Source organism: Bos mutus, chromosome 11, assembly GCF_027580195.1.
Source record: "Bos mutus isolate GX-2022 chromosome 11, NWIPB_WYAK_1.1, whole genome shotgun sequence".
In the NCBI taxonomy this organism is placed as follows: Eukaryota; Metazoa; Chordata; class Mammalia; order Artiodactyla; family Bovidae; genus Bos; species Bos mutus.
This window is the reverse complement of record NC_091627.1, coordinates 5315541-5339154: the sequence shown is the minus strand read 5'-3', so window position 1 is coordinate 5339154 and position 23614 is coordinate 5315541. Positions and strand designations below refer to the sequence as shown.

At 57.2% G+C, this 23614-nt stretch overlaps 2 protein-coding genes across 7 annotated transcripts; one reads left to right on the top strand and one right to left on the bottom strand.

Annotated features, from left to right (window-relative positions):
* Window positions 1–958: 958 nt before the first annotated feature.
* Window positions 959–20771, top strand: POMT1 (protein O-mannosyltransferase 1). 4 transcript variants are annotated; one of them, XM_070378809.1, is made up of 20 exons: window positions 959–1143; window positions 1797–1952; window positions 3044–3150; window positions 3548–3598; window positions 4139–4285; window positions 5010–5121; window positions 5450–5515; window positions 5596–5689; window positions 6005–6160; window positions 6948–7078; window positions 7374–7469; window positions 10985–11077; window positions 12757–12853; window positions 13205–13297; window positions 13513–13633; window positions 13907–14004; window positions 14521–14634; window positions 15299–15425; window positions 16162–16339; window positions 20313–20771. In XM_070378809.1, exons 2-20 carry the CDS (start codon window positions 1831–1833, stop codon window positions 20338–20340), a joined length of 2031 nt encoding a protein of 676 aa, XP_070234910.1. In that variant the 5' UTR covers window positions 959–1143; window positions 1797–1830; the 3' UTR covers window positions 20341–20771. The 4 variants fall into 4 exon arrangements, with proteins under 4 accessions (XP_070234910.1, XP_070234908.1, XP_070234909.1 ...); XM_070378807.1 differs by lacking the exon at window positions 20313–20771 and adding an exon at window positions 16821–17592 and having other exon boundaries at window positions 960–1143; XM_070378808.1 differs by lacking the exon at window positions 20313–20771 and adding an exon at window positions 16821–17592 and having other exon boundaries at window positions 960–1192.
* On the bottom strand, window positions 17725–23129 carry UCK1 (uridine-cytidine kinase 1). 3 transcript variants are annotated; one of them, XM_070378811.1, is made up of 7 exons: window positions 22860–23102; window positions 22312–22471; window positions 21364–21460; window positions 21060–21202; window positions 20875–20969; window positions 19258–19306; window positions 17725–18793 (listed from the first exon to the last, which is right to left on the bottom strand). In XM_070378811.1, the coding sequence occupies exons 1-7, from the start codon at window positions 22965–22967 to the stop codon at window positions 18612–18614; spliced, it is 834 nt and encodes a 277-aa protein (XP_070234912.1). In that variant the 5' UTR covers window positions 22968–23102; the 3' UTR covers window positions 17725–18611. The 3 variants fall into 3 exon arrangements, 2 of the variants coding, with proteins under 2 accessions (XP_070234912.1, XP_070234913.1); XM_070378812.1 differs by having other exon boundaries at window positions 22312–22499; window positions 22860–22998; XR_011465953.1 differs by having other exon boundaries at window positions 18710–18793; window positions 20759–20969; window positions 22860–23129.
* Window positions 23130–23614: the final 485 nt, after the last annotated feature.

Sequence of the window (23614 nt, the reverse complement as noted above, 5' to 3'; positions counted from 1 at the left end):
GGCCATGGCAGCATTCAGCACAGTGCCTGGCCCCAGGTAAGGATGTAGGAAACAACACATCCAGTAAGTTTAACACTTTCCAAAAAGAAACCCTGGGCAGGCATGACCCCTGGGTTCCCTGCTGCTGGGGACCGGCAATTCACGTTTCCCGGAACCTGGCCGTGAGGCAGCCCCGGGGCCAGCAGGTGGGAAGGCCTGGGTCCTCAGGACCGGACGGCCTGCACTTTGAGAGCCCAGCCCCACCCCTCTGGGTCCCTGGACCTCTCTACACAGCTGGGGTGAGGTCACCTGCGCTACCTAATGCTGGGTGATAGGGGAAAGGCAGGAAAGAATCGTAATTCCTTATTAGACTTGTAGTACCCTTCCAGCAGTTTAGTCGCTAGGTCGTGTCCGACTCTGCGACCCCATGGATAGTAGCCTGCCAGGCTCCTTTGTCCATGGGATTTCCCAGGCAAGAATACTGGAGTGGGTTCCCATTTCTTTCTCCAGGGAATCTTGCCCACCTAAGGGATGGAATCGCCTCTCCTGCATTGGCAGGCCGAGTTCTTTACCGCTGAGGCACCAGGAAAGCCCGTCAGGAGTACTGACTCCCAGACAGACCAAGGTGGGCTGAAGAGCAGGGCTGCTTTCCTGCCTGTTAATCGTCGGGTCATTCCCTTGATCGGAAGACGCCGTGTCCCGCTGCAGAGCAGGCTCGGAGGGGCCCCACGGGCCGGAGTGTGGGGGGCACCGCCGGGCCGGGGATGGGCCTCCGCCTCACACCGATCGAAATGCCGATACGTTCGCACTGTGTCGTTTAACAGATGTAGCCATGTGTCTTGTGGCGCAAAGGAACCTGGACTCCCCAGCCGGGAGTCACAGACTTAAAAGACTGACAGCCCTCCGGGATGTCGCACATTCTCAGAGCGCCGATCTCGGCTCGCCCAGTGCGCACGCGCGCCGTCCTCGCCCAATGCGCAGGCGCGCTGCACCCTCTCCGGCAGGCGCCGCTGGCGCGGCGAGTTGAGCGTCGAGCGGGCCAGTGGGCAACAAAGAGTGCCGAGCGGCCTCACCCCCTACCAACGGTCGGCCTAGCCGCTCACCCCCGCCCCAGGCAGGTCTGAGGCGCAGGGAGCGGCTCTGCGGGGACCTGAGGAAACAGCAGTACGTTTGTGGCGCCGGGGGCCAGAGCCCAGGCGGGCCTCCCGGGCAGGTGAAACCCTCGGGAGAGAAGCGGAGTGCCGGGCAGAGGAGCGGGGCTCCCAGGGGGGACAGGGTCCCCGGAGAGAAGGGGGTGCCCTGGGCCGACATAGCAGCAGGAGGGAAGCTTGTCGCCCTGAGGACAGAAGGGGCCGCCGCAGGCCCGAGGCGGCGTTGCTGTCAGAACGCGGGGGAGGGTGGTCCCCACGGCACCTGCGGCCTCCAGAGAAAAGTGGACCCGAGGGATGGGGGGAGCCTCGGGAAAGAAACGGGGTGCCCGGTGTAGACGCGCCCTCGAGGTGAGAAAGGCGGCGCGGCGGGAGGGCGGCCCTTGGCGCAGACGGGGAGGCTCTGAGTCTCGGGGAGTGGGGGCGGACGGAGGTCACCGGCTGTTAGCCGGCCACACTGCCCAGGCGGGCAGGGGCCCCGGGTCCAACGCTGTCACTGACCAAAAGGGCTCCGCAGATGGTGCTGGAGTGAGGGGCTTTTTAGCCCTGAGGTGGCCACCTCACCGCGTGTGACTGCTTGTGAAAGAGGGTCCTGATGTCACAGCCTCCTCCTAGCCTTCAAGGGAACCACCGGTGTTCTTGGTGATAGCTTTTCCTCTGCTTTACCAGGGCATCCGCCTCCCCCGGCCGGCTTTTCTGCAAGATGTTGGGATTCTTGCAGCAGCCTGTGATGGTGACCACTGAGGTGAACTTGAATATGGTAGCTCTGACCGCGGTGGGATTGCTGAGCCGACTATGGCAGCTTGCCTATCCAAGGGCCGTGGTGTAAGTCAAGCAACTCGATTCTGGGGGCCTCCAGAAGGAACTAATTTTTTTCAGTGCATTGATGGCCGAAAGTGCCTTTTTGAGCCCCATAAAATTCGAGAGCCAACTTCTGGGCTTCCTTGGTGATGGATGGCAGTTAGAGGAGAGACCAGCTTGTCCCAAGGACAGCCCTTGCAGAGTCCACCTGTTCAGTCTTGCCCCGTAGGTCAGGAGTAGGTGCAGTATCCATGGTGGGTGACCTTTGACAGTCTGGAGAGTGGAGGGCAGAAGACTGAGGAATTTGGAAGCAAGTCCTCACTGATGGTAGAGTGCGTTCTTTGTCATAATGAGAAATGATTGTTGTTATTATTAAAGGGCTGTTAATGATGTGATTAATATATGTGTTTCTTTCACTTAACTTTTTATTATGGAAAACATCAAACATATACAAAAGTACAGAGAATGATGTTAGTCACCCAGTTGCAACAGTTACCAGCTCATAGCCAACTCCTTACCTGCAGTGGATTTTTTTGAAGCACATCATAGACACTATATTTCATTCATTAAACAATTTAGTATCTTTAAAAGATCAGGATTCTTGAAAATCACAGGGTCACAGTAGCATCATCATGCCTAAGAAACTGACAGCAATTCCTCTGTGTCAGCAAATGTCCCTGATTGTCTGAAAGAGGTTTGCTGCAGTTGGCGCCTCTCCCTTTTACACCTGCGACTGTTTTGTTGGGTCACCAGCTCTTATTCTCTCGGTTGCAGACGTGCAGGTGGACAGCCAGATCAGCTTTGTGTCCAGGAGGCATTTGGTAGACTGGCTCGTGGTATACCCTAACTTACGTGCAGGGAGAGAAGTAGGTGCTGTGTCAGGAAAGCCTCCTGAAGGCCCAACTTCCAGGGGGTGTTTTCCCTCCTATCCTTGTGGGTGTGTGGTGCTGCACACATGTCTTAATATTCAGGGACGCCATGCAGTTGGGGCAAAAGATCCAACCTTGACTGGTCACTCTCCAAAGTCATTTGGAAGCAGAGGTGTACATTGATCCTCGTGCCTTTTGTGTACCGCTCAGATCTCCAGCTGGACATAACGTGGGTTTGCTTTGCAGTTTTGATGAAGTGTATTACGGGCAGCACATCTCTTTTTATATGAAGCGGACCTTCTTTTTGGATGGCAGTGGACCACCGTTTGGCCACATGCTTTTGGCCTTGGGAGGTAGGACTCCTTCCTTAGTAAGAGAAGTGGCTCTTTAACATTTAAACAGGAAGTTCATGAGGGCAGAAGTGGTGTTTTATTTTATTTATTTATCTATTTGGGGCTGCCCTGGGTCTTCGTTGCTGTGCACCAGCTTTCTCTAATTGTGCCGAGTCGGGGCTAGTCTTCACTGTGGCACACGGGCTTCTCACTGCAGAGGCTGCTTGTTGCAGCGCACAGGTTCTACAACACCTACAGGTGCGCAGGCTTCAGTAGCTGCCACACGTAGACACATGGGCCTAGCTGCTTCGTGGGTCTTATTCTTTTCTTTATCATTGTTCCCCTGTTGCCTGCCACAGTTTGGTGCTTCAGAAGTATTTACTGAACAGGATAGTTACTGATTCATCTTTTGTTTTAGGTTATTTAGGAGGATTCGATGGTAACTTTCTGTGGAACAGAATTGGAGCAGGTAAAATATCATTGTCATCTCCCTTATTAATGTGCACGTATTAGAATTGAGAGGAAGTAGCTATCCTAGAGATTAAAAACTACGGTTTATTCATCTGAATCCAGAGTGTGATAGTTTGGGTACAAGTGAAAGACTTTCAAAAAGTCCAGTAAATTCCTTAATGCTTACTTGTAGTAAGTGTGTTATCCTTGGTCTTTGGTACACAAAGCACAGTGTACGTGGCACCTGTACATGCCACTGTCTGTGGCGGGTACCTTTTGTACATATACGTGTGTTGCCACAGTGTTTTTGGAAACAGATTGGGTAAATCTGTAAATAAGCGTTAACTCATTTCAGAGTCCTCAGCATCATCCCGTACTTACTGAGAACCGGCCCTTGACCACATGAAGCCGTGGCCCACACACTCGGTCCCTGACGAGACCCAGCCTTGCAGACTCGCGCTGTGGTCCGTGGGCATGTGTGCCGTGTGAGGAGATGTGGTGGTGTAGGGAGCGGGGTGTGTGCCCCATGCGCTCAGCTCCTCTGTGCTCACTCTTCCAGAATACAGCAGCAATGTGCCCGTGTGGTCCCTGCGCCTGCTGCCGGCCCTTTCGGGGGCCCTGTCGGTGCCCATGGCCTATGAGATCGTGTGGGAGCTCGGCTTCTCTCACTGTGCCGCCACGGGGGCTGCTCTGCTGCTGTTGATTGGTGAGGCCCAGGCATCTGCCTGCTCCGGAGGGGCCAGGTCAGCCCCTGCGCTGACCTCTGTCTGCGTCTCTGTGGCCCAGGAGGGCTCGGGGTTTAGTGGATGTGCCCCCTCCCATGTCTGCTACTTGCAGGACAGAAGGAAGCATGTCCAGGGTGTCCAGATGAGACTCTGAGAGTCACCTGACTCCCAGGCTGGGGGTTGTGCATAGGTCTGTGTGTTCAGACTGTGATGTTCTGGAGGGGCAGCCAATGTGTAGCAGGGCTGCCCAAATGATGCTCCTATGTGCGCGCCCCCCACCCCTGGACCATCGTCCCGGGCAACCCAGTCTGTCCTTGAATGAGAACCTCCCCCGCGCCCTACTCCCCTTGACCAGTGGAGACAGATTCAGGAATGAGTGGGTATTCCTCAGAGGGGACTCTCTCAGCCCAGGTCTGTGAACAAATGAAGTTAAGTTAGATGAAAATAAACCAGAATTCATGTCTGTTGAGTGACAACCCTAACTGGGGCCCGTGCCCACAGAGTGTTAGAATGTCCAGGCACCCTGCAGAGTTTGTGTTTCTCTACAGAAGAGGAAAACGAAGGTTCAGGAAGGGCCATTAACTTCCAGCCAGGTCGAGCCCCCACTTTCCACCTCCAGACTCTGGGACGTTTGGCAAGGACCCTTTTTTGTGGACATTCACCCTTGCTCCCTGACACCTGATGCCCGTGTCCTTTTCCCAACAGAGAACGCTCTCATCACTCAGTCAAGGTTAATGCTTTTGGAATCAGTGCTGATATTTTTCAATCTGTTGGCCGTGCTGTCTTACCTGAAGTTCTGCAACTCCCAGAAACACAGGTATGGAGAATGAGACAGAGGAGTCCAGGGGCTTGTCCACCTGAGCAGGTCTGATGCCCTTCCACGGGGGACAGCTGCTCCGGGCATCTCCACTGGCTCTTGGCTCCTGACTTCATAAATAATTCTCATCTCTCTATAAACTAAATGGAAACATCTTCTGACCCAAAGGAGAAGTTGTATCAGGAGGACTGCTCTTCGGGGACATGAGAAATCTTTTCCTTGTACCTGGAGCTCAGCGTAGCCAGCTGAGATCTCTGAGGCCGTGCCTTCTCTGGCCTTTGGGGGAAACGTTCTGAGGCCTCAGCTCTGCTTCTGTGCTTTGCTCCAGGCCCTTCTCCCCGAGATGGTGGTTTTGGTTGGTGCTGACAGGCGTGGCCTGCTCCTGTGCAGTTGGGTGAGTCTGGTGCACTGGGTCTGGGGCGGCAGCCACGGCCTCCACGTGTGTCTCGTCTTGACTTCATCCTGTGTCTTTAGCATCAAGTACGTGGGTGTGTTCACATACTTGCTGGTGCTCGGGGTTGCTGCTGTCCACGCCTGGCACGTGATAGGAGACCAGACGCTGTCAAACGTAGGTGCTGATGCCAAGGGGTGGGGCGGGGCTGGCCTGGGGGCAGGGCTGGGGGGGCAAGGCTGGGAGGTCAGGGGCGGGGTGGGGCTGGTAGGGATCAAGGGTGTAGGTCTGGGGTCAGAGTGAGGCTGATCCTGGGGGAGCAAGAGGCGGGGCTGGGCTGGGGGTAGAGCTGAGGGCAGGGCAGAGATATGGTGAGGTCGGGGGTGAGGCAGGGCTAGCTGTCGAGGGGCGGGGAGCAGGACGAGAACCCTGAAAGGAGGACTGGGCCCGCCTTCCCCCGGGTGGGGCGATGTCCCCTCCATCCTCTGGCAGGTCCGTGTGCTCTGCCACCTGCTCGCCCGAGCAGCGGCCCTGGTGGTGCTCCCGGTCCTGGTGTACCTGCTGTTCTTCTACATCCACCTGCTGCTGCTCTGCCGCTCCGGGCCCCACGACCAGATCATGTCCAGTGCCTTCCAGGCCAGCCTGGAGGTAAAAGTGCCGTCCTAGAAAGAAGACCACATTAGACTCGGGGTTTTCTTAATGTAAACCACCCCAGGCGAACATCAGAGGGAAAACCAAATGGGGGAAGTGAGGCATGTCTTCACTCTCTCTATACTAATTCTGAATGTGCCAGTGGCATGGGAGGGGATGAGGGGTCCGCCCTCTGCAGTGTGACCTGCGGGTAGGTGCCAGGCTGCACAGGACAGACATATCTCTGGTGTTCATGCAACTCTCTTTGCAAAAATAAAAATAGGCTCCAGATGAGGCGTCGGGAATGTAGAGCCTGAAGTCGGTGGACCTGCTCTTAAGGGCTGGCTCTGCTGACGGCAAATTCTCTGAGTGTTCGGGCAGATTTCTTAAATCACCATGTCTTGAGTTAGTCAGATGTAATTGCTGTTATCACAGGCTACGAGTACGAAGTAAATGAGGATGAGTGGAGGGAGCTCCCTGGAGGTCCAGTGGTTAGGAGTCTGCACTTTCACTGCCAAGACCTGGGTTCAATCCCTGGTTGGGGAACTAAGATCCCATGTGCCACATGGCATGGCCCCCCAAAAAATAAGGACAAGCAGGGGAGGGGGAGGTGAGCGCCTCCCCAGGGGCTGCCTCTAGTCATTGGGAATGTGTAACGTGCCAGGATTATGTCACACTTGACCATAGCTGATGGTGTGACTGTGGCCCGGATGTGGGGAGGGGCTGTCAAAGGGGCTGGCTTGGGAGTCACGTGTGTGCTCTCTCTCTCTCTCCCTCACTGGCCACCCCTGTGCTCCTGTCTCAGGGGGGGCTGGCAAGGGTCACACAAGGTCAGCCTCTGGAGGTGGCCTTCGGTTCCCAGGTCACCCTGAAGAATGTCTTTGGCCAACCCGTGCCCTGCTGGCTTCACTCTCACCAGAGCACCTACCCTATGATGTAAGTAAGGAAAGTCATGTTTTCAATCCAGAGATTATAACATGTTTTGGGGCTTTTTTTCCCCACATTTTTGCTGTTACCAATTTTCACTTCATGTGAAGGAGCCTGTGAGAATGAAAGAAATGGAGCTCTCAGACCCTAGTGTCACTGAGTCTCATTATATACCATCGCTGGAGGGACCAGCCCCTCTGGGATGGAAACATATCTGACGCCTCACTGGGTGGCGTCTGTAGCAACCTTGGGGGAGGTCGTGGGCCCCTGGCACCCCACCCACAGTTGCACCCTCTTCTTGCAGATATGAGAACGGCCGTGGCAGCTCCCACCAGCAGCAGGTGACCTGCTACCCCTTCAAGGATGTCAACAACTGGTGGATTGTCAAGGACCCCGGGAGGTGAGTACAGGTCGGGGGACAGCCTGGCCTCAGTCCCTGGCCTCCTCGTAGCTTCAGGACCAGGTCTGTGCCAAGAAGCCTGCGGTCAGGGACATAGCAGCGTTCCTAGCAGGTACAGTACAGTTCAGTTCAGTAGCTCAGTCGTGTCTGACTCGTCGCAACCCCATGGATTGCAACATGCCAAGCCTTCCTGTCCATCACCAACTCCTGGAGTTTATTCAAATTTATGTCCATTGAGTCGGTTATACCATCCAACCATCTCATCCTCTGTCGTCCCCTTCTCCACCCGCCCTTAATCTTTCCCAGCATCAGGGTCTTTTGACATGAGTCAGCTCTTTGCATCACGTGGCCAAAGTATTGGAGTTTCAGCTTCAACATCAGTCCTTCCAATGAATACCCAGGACTGATTTCCTTTAGGAAGGACCGGTGGATCTCCCTGCAGGCCAAGGGACTCTCAAGAGTCTTCTCCAACACCACAGTTCAAAAGCATCTTTTTGGCGCTTAGCTTTATGGTCCAACTCTCACATCCATACATGACTACAGGAAAATCACATCCATACATGACTACAGGAAAAACCATAGCCTTCACTAGACGGACCTTTGTTGGCAAAGTAATGTCTCTGCTTTTTAATATGCTGTCTAGGTTGGTCATAACTTTTCTTCCAAGGAGTAAGCATCTTTTAATTTCATGGCTGTAGTCACCATCTGCAGTGATTTGGGAGCCCAAAAAAGAAAAATCTGCCACTGTTTTCACTGTTTCCCCATCTATTTGCCATGAAGTAATGGGACTGGATGCCATGATCTTAGTTTTCTGAATGTTGAGCTTTAAGCCAACTTTTTCACTCTTCTCTTTCACTTTCATCAAGAGGCTCTTTAGTTTTTTGCTTTCTGCCATTAAGGGTGGTGTCATCTGCATATCTGAGGTTATCGATCGTTCTCCTGGGAATCTTGATTCCAGCTTGTGCTTCATCCAGCCCAGCCTTTCTCATGATGTGCTCTGCATATAAGTTAAATAAGCAGGGTGACAGTATACGGCCTTGACGTACTCCTTTTCCTATTTGGAACCAGTCTGTTGTTCCATGTCCAGTTCTAACTGTTGCTTCCTGACCTGCATATAGGTTTCTCAAGAGGCAGGTCAGGTGGTCTGGTATTCATTCCCATATCATTCAGAATTTTCCACAGTTTGTTGTGATCCACGCAGTCAAAGGCTTTGGCATAGTCAATAACGCAGAAGTAGATGTTTTTCTGGAACTCTTGCTTTTTCTTTGATCCAATGGATGTTGGCAATTTGATCTCTGGTTCCTCTGCCTTTTCTAAAACCAGCTTGAACATCTGGAAGTTCACGGTTCACATATTGTTGAAGCCTGGCTTGGAGAATTTTGAGCATTACTTTACTAGCGTGTGAGATGAGTGCAATTGTGCGGTAGTTTGAGCATTCTTTGGCATTGCCTTTCTTTGGGATTGGAATGAAAACTGACCTTTTCCAGTCCTGTGGCCACTGCTGAGTTTTCCAAACTTGCTGGCATATTGAGTGCAGCACTTTCACAGCATCATCTTTTAGGATTTGAAATGGCTCAACTGAAATTCCATCACCTCCACTAGCTTTGTTCGTAGTGATGCTTCCTAAGGCCCACTTGACTTCACATTCCAAGATATCTGACTCTAGGTGAGTGATCACACCGTCGTGATTATCTGGGTTATGAAGATCTTTTTTGTACAGTTCTTCTGTGTATTCTTGCCACCTCTTCTTAATATCTTCTGCTTCTGTTAGGTCCCTACCATTTCTGTCCTTTGTTGAGCCCATCTTTGCATGAAACGTTCCCTTGGTATCTCTTCTTGAAGAGCTCTCTAGTCTTTCCCATTCTGTTGTTTTCCTCTATTTGCACTGATCACTGAGGAAGGCTTTCTATCTCTCCTTGCTATTCTTTGGAACTCTGCATTCAGATGGGTATATCTTTCCTTTTCTCCTTTGCTTTTCGCTTCTCTTCTTTTCACAGCTATTTGTAAGCCCTCCTCAGACAGCCATTTTGCTTTTTTGCATTTCTTTTTCTTGGGGATGGTCTTGATCCCTGTCTCCTGTATAATGTCACAAACCTCTGTCCATAGTTCATCAGGCACTCTATCTATCAGATCTAGTCCCTTAAATCTATTTCTCACTTCCACTGTATAATCGTAAGGGATTTGATTTAGGTCATACCTGAATGATCTAGTGGTTTTCCCCACTTTCTTCAGTTTAAGTCTGAATTTGGCAATAAGGAGTTCATGATCTGATCCATCCCATGTAGGGCCACCCAAGATGGATGGGTCATGGTGGAGAGTTCTGACAAAATGTGGTCCACTGGAGAAGGGAATGGCAAAACAACTTTGCCTTGAGAACCCCATGAACACTATGAAAAGGCAAAAAGATAGGACATTAAAAGATGAACTCCCCAGGTCTGTAGGTGCCCAATATGCTACTGGAGATCAGTGGAGAAATAACTCCAGAAAGAATGAAGAGACGGAGCCAAAGCCAAAGCAACAGGTAGTTGTGGTTGTAACTGGTGATAGAGGCAAGGTCCGATGCTGTAAAGAGCAATATTGCATAGGAACCGGGAGTGTTAGCTCCATGAATCAAGGCAAATTGGAAGTGGTTAAATGGGAGATGGCAAGAGTGAACGTCAACATTTTAGGAATCAGCGAACTAAAATGGACTGTAATGGGTGAATTTAACTCAGATGACCATTATATCTACTACTGTGGGCAGGAATCCCCTAGAGGAAATGGAGTAGCCATCATAGTCAACAAAAGAGTCCAAAATGTGGTACAAATAAAAGAGTCTGAAATGCAGTATTTGGATGCAGTCTCAAAAATGACAGAATGATCTTTGTTCGTTTCCAAGGCAAACCATTCAATATCACGGTAATCCAAGTCTATGCCCCAACCAGTAATCCTGAAGAAGCTGAAGTTGAACAGTTCTATGAAGACCTACAAGACCTTCTAGAACTAACACCCAAAAAAGATGTCCTTTTCATTTTAGGGGACTGGAATGCAAAAGTCAAGAAACACCTGGAGTAATGGGCAAATTTGGCCTTGGAGTACAGAATGAAGCAGGGCGAAGGCTAGTAGTTTTGCCAAGAGAATGCACTGGTCACACCCTCTTCCAACAACACAAGAGAAGACTTCACATGGACATCACCAGATGGCCAACACCGAAATAAGATTGATTATATTCTTTGCAGCCAAAGATGGAGAAGCTCTAAACAATCAGCAAAAACAAGACCTGGAGCTGACTGTGGCTCTCAGATCATGAGCTTCTTATTGACAAATTCAGATTTAAATTGAAGTACAGCACAGCTGCGGTCAATGTGATGATGATGAAGGGGGCCACACCAGGAAGCGTGGAAAGTGACCTGAAGTTTCAGAAAAGAGTTAAATGTGTATGTTCACCTCGTACGAGGAACACGCTGATGGGGTGGCTGTGAGACTCCACAGAGCCTGAGCGAGGACCCCACGAATCCGCCCGTGCTCTCTTCCAGGCACCAGCTGGTGGTGAACAACCCCCCGAGGCCCGTGCGGCACGGCGACGTTGTGCAACTGGTGCACGGCATGACCACCCGCCTCCTCAACACGTGAGTCCCTGCCGCTGCTCAGGGTGGGCGTGCCCGCATCACCGCCTTGGGTCCCGCTCTGCAGTAGGTGTCGAGGGCGGGGAGGGGAGACCTCAGTGATGGCACGTGGGCTGGGAAGGAGAGTCCCACCCAGAGTGAAGTGTGGGGCGCCCTGGCAGATGGGGGCACCTGCTGAAAGGAGAAGCGAATTCAAGAAGGCCATGAGCTGGGGGACAGAGCCAGGAACCCTACCTGGCCTGATCCCTGGGCCACCTCTGCTGTCCTTCTACCCAGCCTCTCGGGTCATCCATGTGGCCTCAGGGACCCCGCCCTCCCCTCCTTGGACATCTGGGCTCTCCATGCCACGTCTGCCTTGTCCTCTCCCCCTTCTGCCATCCCTGGGTCGGGAAATCCACGGGGCTCCAGTCCTTTCTGCCCTCACTCCCAGTCCCGGTGAGAATCGCCTGCCCTCTGCACACGGCAGGCACCGCTCCCTCTGAAAACTCACACTTGACCAACCTCACGTCTCTGCCAAGAGCTTCCAGGGATACCCAGCGTGACCGTCACACTCAGAATAACTCCCACTCTCTCCTGCCTGCCAGCCCCCCCGGGACCTGGCCCACTGACTCCCTGGTAGACTTCATGCCAGTCACCGTAGCCCCCCACTGCCCCCAAAATGACCCCGTGCAGCCTCCCTGGGGCCTTTGCTTACTCTGTCTGCCTGGAATGTTTTTCAGCTCAGACCCTACTGCCATCCCCACCATGGCCCACTCTTTCACTTTTTTAAAGAATAATTTTATTCATTTATATTTTGGCTGCACCGGGTCTTCACTGTTGCCTGCAGCCTACTCTCTAGTCATGGTGCTTGGGCTTCTCATTCCAGCGGCTTCTCTTGTTTCGGAGCACCAGCTCTAGAGCTCAGGCTTCTGCAGTGGTGCTGCGTGGGCTCTGTAGTTGCAGTCCCCGGGCTCTAGAGCATGGGCTCAGTTGCCCTGCAGCATGTGGGATCTTCCTGGAGCAGGGATAGAGCCCGTGTCTCCTGCATTGGCACGCAGACTCTTTACCACTGAGCCAGCAGGAAAGCCCCCACGCAGTCACTTTATTCAGGGGTCAGCTGAAATGTCCCTGCACCAAAAGCATTTCTTGCGCACTGTGCCCACCGGGGTCAGTGTTTTTTGTGGCACTCACAGGGCCCGCAGTCATATCTGACTTCTCCAGGGTCATGAGGGCCTCTTCCTTACTGCTCACTGCGGGTCCTCCCCCCATGTGGTCCCGCACAAAGTCCGATCAGGCATGGTTTCCCCGAAAGTAAACACGGGGAACTGACGTCCCTGGGCACTTGTTTTGCCACAGAATTCTTGGTGCCCCAGCCATTTCCGTGACCTGGCGTCAGGGAGCCCCCAGTGGCCAGCCAGGCTGTGCTCCCAGCTTGGTTTATCCTCTGCGAAGGGGATGGTGAGCCCGTGGTTTAGATGGACATCTCCCTACTTCCCCATCATGTGCGTCCCTGGAGGTGTGGTCACTGCAGGGCCTCTGCCCTCTGTGAGGGATTTAGTGCCCTGGGGAATGGCAGCCAAGGTGCTTGAAGGTTGAGCTGGCTTTGTTTCCTGAAAAAAAGTGGTTTTTTTCCTCCTTAAAGAACAGCGAGTGCCTTTCAGGAGAGCTTGGGGCGCCCCCAGCAGCGCTATTTGGTTTTCCAGGCATGATGTCGCAGCCCCCCTGAGCCCCCACGCACAGGAGGTTTCCTGCTACATTGACTACAACATCTCCATGCCCCCCCAGAACCTCTGGCGGCTGGTGAGTCCCCGGCCACCTCGAGCACAGGCATCACGGCCCTTTCTGAACCGCGTTCTGGAACAAGTGCCCCTCTGTTCTACAGAAAGGGGGAGCCAGGGGATTTTCCTGTGTCCAGGAAGGAGCTGCGGGCTGGTGGGTGGGTCCCCGTCCCCACCCCCACCCCCCAGCACCTCGCACAGACCTCTGGAATAAAGGCGATGGCACTGTCTGGGATCAGCCGTGTCAGCTTCCCTTGGGGGACTGTCCCCTAGTATCAGACCAAGCCAGCCTCACTGTGGTGACTGGTCTTCATCTTTACATTTAACGAAACCTGAAAGAGAGTCAACTAATGGCCTAGATCTACTTTTACAGGACATCGTGAACAGGGAGTCGGACACGGATGTCTGGAAGACCATCTTGTCGGAGGTCCGCTTTGTACACGTGAACACCTCGGCCATCCTCAAGGTCAGTGACACCACCTCCCGGTCCTGCCCGGAGGGACAGACTGAAGGGGGGCCATGGGGGGTTGCGGGGTCTCTGTAACTGCTCAGAACTGAAACCTGGCGTGAAGCTCCCTGAAGGAGAGCCACTGCCCTTGTGGGTGACCTGGGGTGGGGTCCCCCCAGCTGGGCGGGCCCGGGCCCTCCATTAACGATCCCCCCACCATCTTGTTTTGCCAGCTGAGTGGAGTGCCCCTCCCAGACTGGGGCTTTCGGCAGCTGGAAGTGGTCGGGGAGAAGCTGTTTCGGGGCTACCACGGGAGCACTGTGTGGAACGTGGAGGAGCACCGCTACGGCAGGAGTGAGCGCGCCCGGCTCCTGGGGGTGGGGCAGCCTGCGGGCTCCAGGCCCCATTGTGGAGCCTCCCCCTTCCCACCCCACTCCCTCCTGGATGGGCGAGGGGGCAGTGCCACCGGAAGGCAGGGCAAAGAGAGCTTTTGACTGGAAAGATGGCCAGGCGGGTGGGGGACCATGGACCATGTCCTGCGGGTTCTTTGGAAAGCAGTGGCAGCTGCCGTGGGCGGCTCCCTGACCGGGTTCTGCTCGCGTCCCCTGGTCCCTGTGTGCCTGCCAGGCCAGGAGCAGAAGGAGAGGGAGCTGGAGCTGCACTCCCCCACCCAGGTGGACATCAGCAGGAACCTCAGCTTCATGGCCAGATTCTCCGAGCTTCAGGTGACAGGCGGGCGGACGGGTGGCTGACCTTGCCTTTTGCCGGGAGGGCCACGTGGTCTGTCCAGTGTCAGCCTTCTAACTGGGACCTGCCTCGGCAGGGAGGGCCATTGCCCTCTGTCCTCTGTCCATGTCATGCCCAGCACCATCAACCCCCAGCCTCCCGGCCTTCCCGCTGTGTGGCTTTGCCGGCAGTAACTGTCAGGAGCCAAGGAGACATGCAGCAGTGTGGCACTGCTCCCAGGTCACGTCGATACGGCATAGCTCCAGGGAAGTCAGAACCGGGCACTCAGCATCCCCAGCGTCAAGGCGCCCTTACCGCCCCATCCCATCCCTTAATTCACAAACTGGAACCCAGGAGAGGCGCCTCCTGGGCTGCCTCTGCAGGTGACCTGAGTGAACTTGAGGTTGGCCGCCCCCGTGAAAGGGGCAGCGGTTTACTCCGCCCCCTGGCAGATCCCTTGGCTGTGAAGGGCGTCTGGCTGTCCAGTGACTCCCAGTGGCCTCTGTTGTCTGCAGTGGCGGATGCTGACGGTGAGAAGTGACGATTCGGAACACAAGTACAGCTCCACGCCGCTGGACTGGGTCATGCTGGACACCAACATCGCTTACTGGCTGCACCCCAGGACCAGTGTAAGCACCGCATCTGTGGGCAGTCAGCCCATGCCTGAGAGGCCTGTGATGTTAAGAGCAGCCACTGCGTCCGCCCAAGCCCTGGCCTTCCCTGCCGTCCTGACAAAAGCCAAGGGCTTCTTGTTCTCCAAGGGCTCTGGCAGCACGGGGCCCTAGCTCCCCTGAGGTGCTGAGGGGTCAGGTCCCTGCGTGTCTGCAGGGAGGGACACCCGGCTTTGCTGCTGCCATGGCAGCGCATGGTTCCCCTTGCCCAGCCGATGTGGTTTTTAAAACCATCCCACTTGATTCCCCTTCTGGCATCTGGTGTCCAGGCCGGTCAGTGCTCTGCTTCCCTGTCCAGCTAGTCTTCACCTGGTGGGGCAAACGTAGCACGTGGTCTGTGCCCGGTAATGACTTAAGCTAGGGGGGTGCGGCCCCCTTTCCCCCCACGGACGTGGGGGGCCGTGGCTTGCTGAGAAACGGGCACTGAGGACCTTCTGCATCAGCACCCCCGTCCCCCTCCTTGTGAGCCGCTCTGCTGTCCAGAAACAACCCCATCCACTCCCGGCTCTGATTCTACTTACAGAGCCGAGCACCTTCACACGTCCGTCCTAGCTGCCAGGGCCGAGGGTGGGTGGCGCCCATGCTGCCCCAGGCCACACCAACTGGCCTCTCCCTCCCACAGGCGCAGATCCACCTGCTTGGGAACGTCGTGATCTGGGCCTCCGCCAGCCTTGCCACCCTGGTGTACGCCCTGCTGTTCATCTGGTACCTGCTCAGACGCAGAAGGAGAGTCTGCGACCTCCCTGAAGGTCTGTGCCGCGGCCCACGCACCTCTCACACCCCATCCCTCTGGTTTGGGCTGGAGCTCTGTGTGCTTCGGGCCACATCAGCAAGCGCAGCCTTGGGCCACTTCTGTGTTTCTGCCCCGAGGGCACTTCTGTCTTTTCCTCAGAGACAGGATGCTATTCTCCAGTCCCCATGTCACCTTCAAGGCTTCTCCAGGGCCATGCAGGTGTCGGGCCTGAATTGTTCCCTGACCCCAGCACCCCTGGAAGTGGCTGATGGAACAGAGCTGCCAGGAGGCACTTGGGGGCTGGTTTGCAAGAACAGAACCCCCCTTAAAACCGTTCTGATACGGGAAAGGAGCCAACGCCCGGGGTGGGCCCCGAAGGCCGCCAGGGGCGGGGAGGTGCCCTCTCTGGGCTCTGCTGAGCTGGTCATTCTCTCCACTAGTCCCGGCTCCTGGGTGGGTGCACGGTGCAGGCCCGCCCCTGCCCACTGAGGAGTGAGACTGAAGACCTGCTGGGAATCAGGAGTCAGCTGGGCCCGGCCCAGTGCTTGAGCATCTCAGGACTGGGACGGCAGGGGCAGCAGAAAGTCTGGGAGGTTCTTAGGACACAGTCTGCTCTTCCTTCAGAGACGGTGGAGGCACTGGGATGGGAGACAGAAAGCAGGGGCCGCGAGTTCATGGGCTCGCTTGTGGATGATGAGGCGAGCCTGCCTGGCAGCAGGGAGCCTCCCGGCTCAAGATGGCCTTCCCTGCAGACCGCTGGCTGCGCTGGGTGCTGGCCGGGGCTCTGTGCGCCGGGGGCTGGGCTGTGAACTACCTGCCTTTCTTCCTGATGGAGAAGACGCTCTTCCTCTACCACTACCTGCCGGCGCTCACCTTCCAGATCCTGCTGCTGCCCGTGGTCCTGGAGCACATCAGCGACCACCTGTGCAGGTACAGGGCCTTGGCAGCCACGCGCCCGGGTCGGGGGGGCAGGGTCCTGGGGGAGTCATGAATGGTGATTCCAGCGTGGTGTGGACGGGGTTAGCCAGAAGAGGCACTAGCAAGGCTCCTGGGGTTCCGAGCACAAAGCTAAAGCTGGTGGAAGGTGAAGCCAGGGGATACGTGCGGAAGGACCTTTGGCCTGGAGGAACAAAGAAGGGGAGGTGAGGGGCGGCCCAGCAGATACACCAAGGGGCCTGTAAACCAGAGCAGGTCCTGGAGGCTGGTCCTGGGGCAGCTCAGGAGGGCGGTTGTGTGCTCCTGCTGCTGAGACGGAGCAGGAGCTGGGGAGTTCAGGAAGCAGAGAAGTGAGGAGGAGTGCTGAGTGGGTCCGGCAGGACTTGACGAGGGCTGACACTCCGGCCGGGGCGCCGAGGGGACCTTGCGGTGGAAAGGGTCAGCCCCCGCACCGTGCTCTGCTCCGGGCTGGCAGGTCCCAGCTCCAAAGGAGCCTCTTCACGGCCCTGGTCGTCGCATGGTTCACCTCTGCCTGTCACGTGTCGAACATGCTGCGCCCGCTGACCTATGGGGACAGGTCTCTGTCACCCAGTGAGCTCAAGGCCCTTCGCTGGAAAGACAGCTGGGATATCCTGATCCGGAAATACTAGTGGGACACAGACTCACCGACGAGCGGCAGGGCTGGGTCGGGACAAGGTCTTGGATGGGCGTGTTTCCAGCAGGCAGGCAGAGTGGCTCTGAGCTTGGTGGAGACATGGGCTTGGCTGGGATTCTGCTCTGGTCTTGTTGAAGAAATGGCCCTCCGACAGGCACCTCGTTTTCAGCAAAGTCTGTTTTCCCTGATCATAAAGAACATCTCCTCACTGGCGCCTTCTAAGAGCCCCGTGCACTCACTGAGTGTGGAGCTGCTGGGTGGGACTCATGACAGCCGAGAAAGGGCAGGGAGGGGCTGGTTCTAGTTGACCCAGACAAGGGCCGGTCTTGCTCAGAGGCCGGTGGTGGGCTCAACCCAGGCCCCTGCTCCTCTGACCTAGGAAGGCCCCGGGGACTCCCCCTCATGGTTCAGTGGGCCGTGAGACCTTGAACGCCAGCCCAAGGGGGCTCGGGGAGGCCGGCCGTGACTCCTCTTGCTGGCCCCAACCCCCACCCAGAGCCTGCCGAGAGGTGAGCAGTAGCCTGTCATCCAGCACATTTTCTGGTCCTGATTCTGCCTTTTTTTGTGTAATTAAAAAGGGGACAAACTGGCATTCACATTTGGTGTTATTTATTGATTCTCTCTCCAAAAAGAACAGTAAACTTGACAAAACCGTCATAGTCATCAGAAACCAGCCCTCGAGCTCAGCCAAGCTCGCCCAACGTCCCTGTGTAACTAGCTAGTACTCGAAAGCTGGCCGCAAAGGGGAGGGACCACTTTTACAGTAACAGCTGCCACGTGGAAGGGGGACAAACCAGGACAAGACCACTAGTGTCTGGGAGGCAAGGTCACTGGGCAAGCGCAGGGGGCTGGCCGCTTTGGGCCACACCATCTGCTCACGCTTCCGGTCTACACACGCCTTGGCCATGGGCGACACCAGGAAAGGCCTGTCCAGATGGCAGCCTGGGCTCCGGGGGGCCGAGCGGGACACTGTGCTCACAGGAAAGCAGGCAGGGCTGGGCCGGGGGATCCCGGCTATGTGTCTGGTGCTAGTTAAGGAAAAGCTTGCTCCCCAGGGCTCCCTCCTGCCTCTGCCTTTGGAGCATAGGCCAGAAGGAAGGACACCTCTCCGTGGCTCCTTGCGTACCAGATCAGTGTGTACCAGGATCACGACCCACTGGTGGGTCGTGAAGCTGGGTTACTAGGTCACAGCGAGGATGGTGTTCGGAAGCCAGAGTAAACAGAAAACACGTGGTTGTATATAACAAGTAAAATGGAAGAGGGTCATCTTCAAACTTGGGTTCCAGTTACACGTGAGTGAACCAGGTCACAGTCTCTCTCGCCGGGGGTTCACCGTCAAAATCACGGTGACCAGGCTGTTCTCCCAAACACGGGCCTCGTGTACCGCACGTTGTGTGGCCTTTCTCAGCAGCGAAGAGCGCTTCCAGCCCCCGTGACTTGAGGAAGCGGGAGAGGAGGTCAGGGCCGCCGGCAGAGAACCTGTCATACCGTCTGGATGACTCGTCCTGGTCTCCCGAGTTAGCCGGGACCCCGACAGCGCCCCGTCAACGGCCGCATGTTTCGGGGCAGGTGGGCCTCTGGGGGCCCGTCGGGTGCCGAGCAGCCCGCTCCTCAGTGTGGCCTGCTGCTGGACTCCAGGTGCGAGCGCTTGCCCGAGGCCAGTACCGCAGGGTGCTCCCCCGGCTCTGGGAATGTCCTCTTGTGGCTGCGCCCGTTGGCCCCTGCGCGGTGCCACTTGCAGATGTCGCCGTTGAGGATGTCCTGGATGTGCTGCACGATGAGGTTGATGGCCACTGCGGGGACACACGGGCGGGGTCAGCTACCGCCCGCCCAGCCACCACCCGCCGTTACCCACGAGGCACACGCTTCCCTCCACGAGGCATCCACCTGCCACCGAGCCTCAGCAGGCAGACCAGTGCCCGCTGGGGCTGGGCATGGTAAAACCGACCTGGTGTGGTGGCGCGGGTTTCTGTCAACTAACCCTGGGTGTAATACTTCTTGCCAACAATGGACTCTCTGTCAAGCAGTCCTCCATGTATTTTTTTTCCTCACCACCTTTACTGAAACTTAACTAACATCGTACGCTGTGTCACCTTAAGGTGTAAGACATGTTGCGTGTTCTAAGTGTGTTGTGAACCTCTGCCACACGTGTACATGGATGGGCCTCATCCCCCGGGGCGTCTCAGTAACCTGGACGGGCCAGGCCAGGCCTGCCGTGTGGCCCTGGGGGTGGGGGTGGCACAGGCCTGCTCCTTACCCATGTTGTCAACCCCTCGAGGGATGATCACGTCTGCGTACTTCTTTGTCTACAAGGCAAGAAAAGGAGGGTCTTGTGAGATGCTTTCAGCGTGCCTGGGCCTAGATGCGGGGCACACGCGCAGGCTGCCATGAAGGGTAAGGAGGCGGGGGCAGGGGCTCAGGTGAGAGGCTGCGAGCCCAGAAGTGAGGGAAGCTGAGCCGAAGCAGCGGGAAGGGATGGCTCGTGTCTGCCGGCTTCTCGGAGATGCTCCTCTGTGAGCACCGCGGTCGGGCCGGTGCTCTGCGCTCACCGCCTGGCGCTCCCGGCCGGCTGAGGTGCGGCGCCCTCCCAGTGCACACGGTGCGGAGCCCTGCGAGAAGGGAAGTCGCAGGAGCTGCTCCCCTTCCTGCCTCGCCCCTCCTCTGCTCCCTCATGGAGTAGCCCACTCCTGTCGGGCACTATGGTGCTGCTGAGGAGGGACCCCCAAGTGCTGCTGGGGGGCGCAGGGGGCACCTCCGAATGAGCTGAGTGCCGCCGGTGTGTAGGCCTGGGCCAAGGAGGCCTGTCCCAAGAGATGAGCCGCGGGGGCGGGGGGAACAGGGACAGACTGGGTCCCGGGGCAGCTGTATCTGCAGGCAGAGGAGACCCAGGGCTGAACTCCCATGGGGCTGGGCCACTCTGCTGGGCTGTGGGGGCAGGCAGGAGCGACCAGCTGAGGGCCGAGAAAGGTCCTAGTGACGGGGACACAGGTGGCTTGGTCACCTCGCCGAGGCACCCCGTGAAGGGGACGGGTGGGGAGGGACTGGCCGAGCACACTTCTGCCTCCATCTGGGGGCACCCGGTCACACCTGGCGTCCAGAGCTTCACGGTAAACCACCTACTTTTCAAAAATATCTTTCTGGGGATAAGAGACTGAGAAACAGTCAATTTCCTAATCATTTTCTAGAAACTCCAAGACCATGAGTGTAAAATAAAATGTTTTCATGAACTAGCAAAGAGAGAACTCCTTTGTCCCATTTATCTAAAGCAGGAATCCTGCTTCTAATTCCTCTGTGCCTCACTTTACCCTTTAGGAAACAATACCGTGAAATTTCCCTTTGAATCTCTCCACCATCCTATCCAGTGAGAGAGGTGAGATGGAGGAAAAGACAGATGGCCGCACAAGTGAACTCCTCCTCTACATGCCAGCTGGACCTTCCTCCACCCCCAAGAAACACACGGTGTGGGGGAAGTTCTTAAGCACCTACTGTGTGCCAGACACCACTTTGGCAGCCAAGAGACAGAGATCCCTGCCCCCATGGAGGCCTCCCCTGCTCCTGTTCAGAAGGGCTGGGGGGAAGGAGAGGCACAGTGTGGGCAGTGGACGAGCAGTGCCCTGGACAGATGCAGACAAGAGCCCGGGAGGAGGTGACGCCGGTGCACCGGGTGAAGCCTGGCGCAGGGAGGAGGGGTGCGAAGGACAAAGGACCCATTCCCAGCTGAGAACCGCTCCCTGGGACCATGGGCACGAGAGGCTAACTTCTCCATGTATACAGCAGACCGCGTCCGTCCACGACTCGGCTCTCACAGAACGGGCACCAGGGGGCCTTCTGACAAGGGGGGAAAGGAGGTCCCTGGGCAAGCGGAAGGCGGTACCGGCAGGCAGAACTCCTCGAAGGCTGGCTTGACGAAGGTGGTGTACTGCGTCAGGATCTGCTCCAGGTCCCGGCCCCGCTGCACATCCCGGAGAACTGCGGTGACAGGAGAGAGCAGGGGCCTGCAGATGCGGGGGTGCCTAGGGCCGGGCTGGCCAGGGGCAGAGGGGCCCACGTCCACCTTACCTCTCCGAGACAGCCTGACATCGGAGTCGGTGTCCACGAAGAGGCGCAGGTGGAACATGTCCCGTATCTCCTGGCTGTAGAAGACCAGGATGCCCTCGAACAGGACCACGTCTGCAGGGTAGACCACCGTGGTCTCCGCGAGCCTGCGGGGTAGGCCAGGGGAGAAGCCTGCCGTCAGCATCAGACCCTGGGCACGGATGAGGGAGGCTGTCCCGGGAACCAGTGGGGCACAACCCCAGGGTGGGAGGGGTGTCCTCACCAGCCCCCCGCACACAGCCCCCTTCTCCCAGAACCACCCGCTTACCTTGAGTGTGTCACAAAATCATAGGTGGGGACCTCGACCGTTTTGCCCTCCACGATGTTTTTCAGAGTCCTGTGCATCAAATCGTTATCAAAAGCATCTGCGGGGGTGGAACAGAAGGCAGGGCAAGTCCTTATGCTGAGAACTCGCTCTGCCCTGGGGTCTGCTGGGTGCGGGTGCTGCCAACGACCCTAAGGAACATCTGGCCCGGAGGAGCCCCCACGACTTCCATCTGCAGGGCCCTCTGCAAACCACAGGCTGGACCTGTCCTCGCTGCCCCGGGGCAGTGCCACTGCCTGGGCTGCTGTCCCACCCACAAGTCTGAACACACGGATCTCCTGATCAGCCAGTTCTGGGAGGTAGGTGAGCTAGGCATCTTGCTTCTAGTTCTGAGAAATAACACAGACTAATGCTTCTGGGACCTTCTTCCCATGTGTGCCCTGGGAAGGAATAAAGACGGGAGCCAGCCACTGGGCAGAATCGTCTACTAGCAGCAGGGAGGGGCAGCATGGCTATCCCCCTCACCCACCCCCTCTCCACCTGTTCCCCTGGCCCCTGACCAGACCAGGAAAGGGAGCTTCAAGGCCTCTGGTTCTCGTTCACCCACTGCTGGCCTCTGGAGGACTCTGCCCCAGTGGAAACAGTCTGCATAGCAGGCCCCTGATAGCATGAAGGCATTTAGGTTTCTCCATGACCACAACTGTGGCAGAGCAGTGGGCCTGAAGACCCTTCTGAGCTGCAGATTCCCTGACCGGCTCCAACCGATGGAGCCTGGAGCTCCTGCAAGGCCCAGAGCACATAGGAGAGACCCCGGGCTTAACCCCCAATCCGCTCCACAGAGGTTTAGCCACGGACCACCTGGGGCCACTTCCCCATCCACGGCCAACTCTGGACCCAGTCTCAACGGTCTGCCCTTCTCCCCCACTCCCTCCCAACCTTCAGAGCCTCTACCTGGGTGGTCGAAGTTGTACTGTCCCTTCAAGGCCTTGGCCTTCTGCTCCGCGGTCAGGACCTTATAGAACCTGTCTTGGCTCAAGATGACCAGCTTGCGCTGCCGGTGATCCACTTCATTCTGTCCCAGCAGCTCCATGATCTTCTCGCACACAGTGGACTGGGAAACACACAAACAGGAGCCCCGCCTGGAGACGCCCACCCCGGCGCATCAGCTCCCGAGCGGCCGCGAGGTCAGCGGCTGCGCCTGGCGGGGAGGGCGCTGGGGTGCACCAGTAGGGGCAACGCGGACCCGGAGGCCACGAACGGCCAGGCCAGCCGGGAGCTTGCGGGGGTGCCCCGGGGTCCAGCGACCCGCTCCCCGCCTGGCCCGCCGCGGCCCCAGCCCCTCCGCCCCCGGCCCTGTCCACGCCCGGGAGGTGGGTGGGGAGCACCTCGCAGCAGCTAGAGGCGGGGGTCTCCCTCTGAACTGAGGCCCGACAGGCCGCGCAGAGTCCCGGGGCGCCCAGGGTAACTCGCAGGCCCCGCCGCGCCGCCCAGCCCCTTACCTTGCCGCTCGCGGTGCCGCCGCTCACGCCGATCAAGAAGGGCCGCTGGTGAGGGCGGTCCGCCTCGGGCCCGGCGCCCTCGCAGTCGCCGCCTCCAGCCGAAGCCATCTCCGGCGTCGCTCGACCGCATCTGACTCCCGGCTCCCGCCGCCGCCGCCGCCGCCGCCGCCGCGCAAAGGTCGGAGACGCCCCCCACCCGGAGCTCCACTTCCGGGAGACACGCGGCGCGGCAGGAGGTGGGGCGGCGGGCGCGCGGGGCACGGCGGGAGTTGTAGTCCCGGTTGGTGGCTGAGGGCGCCGCGCATACGTGGGCCTGTCCGGGCCTTCCCTCTGGGCCTGGAAGGCTGCCGAGGCAGCCGGACCCATTGCCGCGACGCCGGGTTGTTTTTTATTATTTGCTGCAAAAGCCAAAAGCCAGTCGGTTTCGCAACTGGCTGCAGTAGTCTCCAAATGTCGGGCGGCCTCCGAAAAGGTTCCTTCTGCCCGCACCTCCGCGCTGCCTGGGGTTAGGGTGGGAGGCGTCAGAATGATCCTTCAGGGTCGCAAAGTCAGGGGGCGGTGCTTGGGCATAGTGAGGGGTCGGACTCCTGAGCCCCGTGACCCGAGTTGGAAACTAGAACCGGTTCTGCAGCCTTGTGTGCGGTCACCCAAGAGCACGCTGTCACCTCCACACCGGGCCCCTGTGGTCAGCCCTTGCCTCCACCGCGTGGGTCCAGACCTCTTGCCTGGGCACAGGCTTAGCCCTGCCCCTGTTG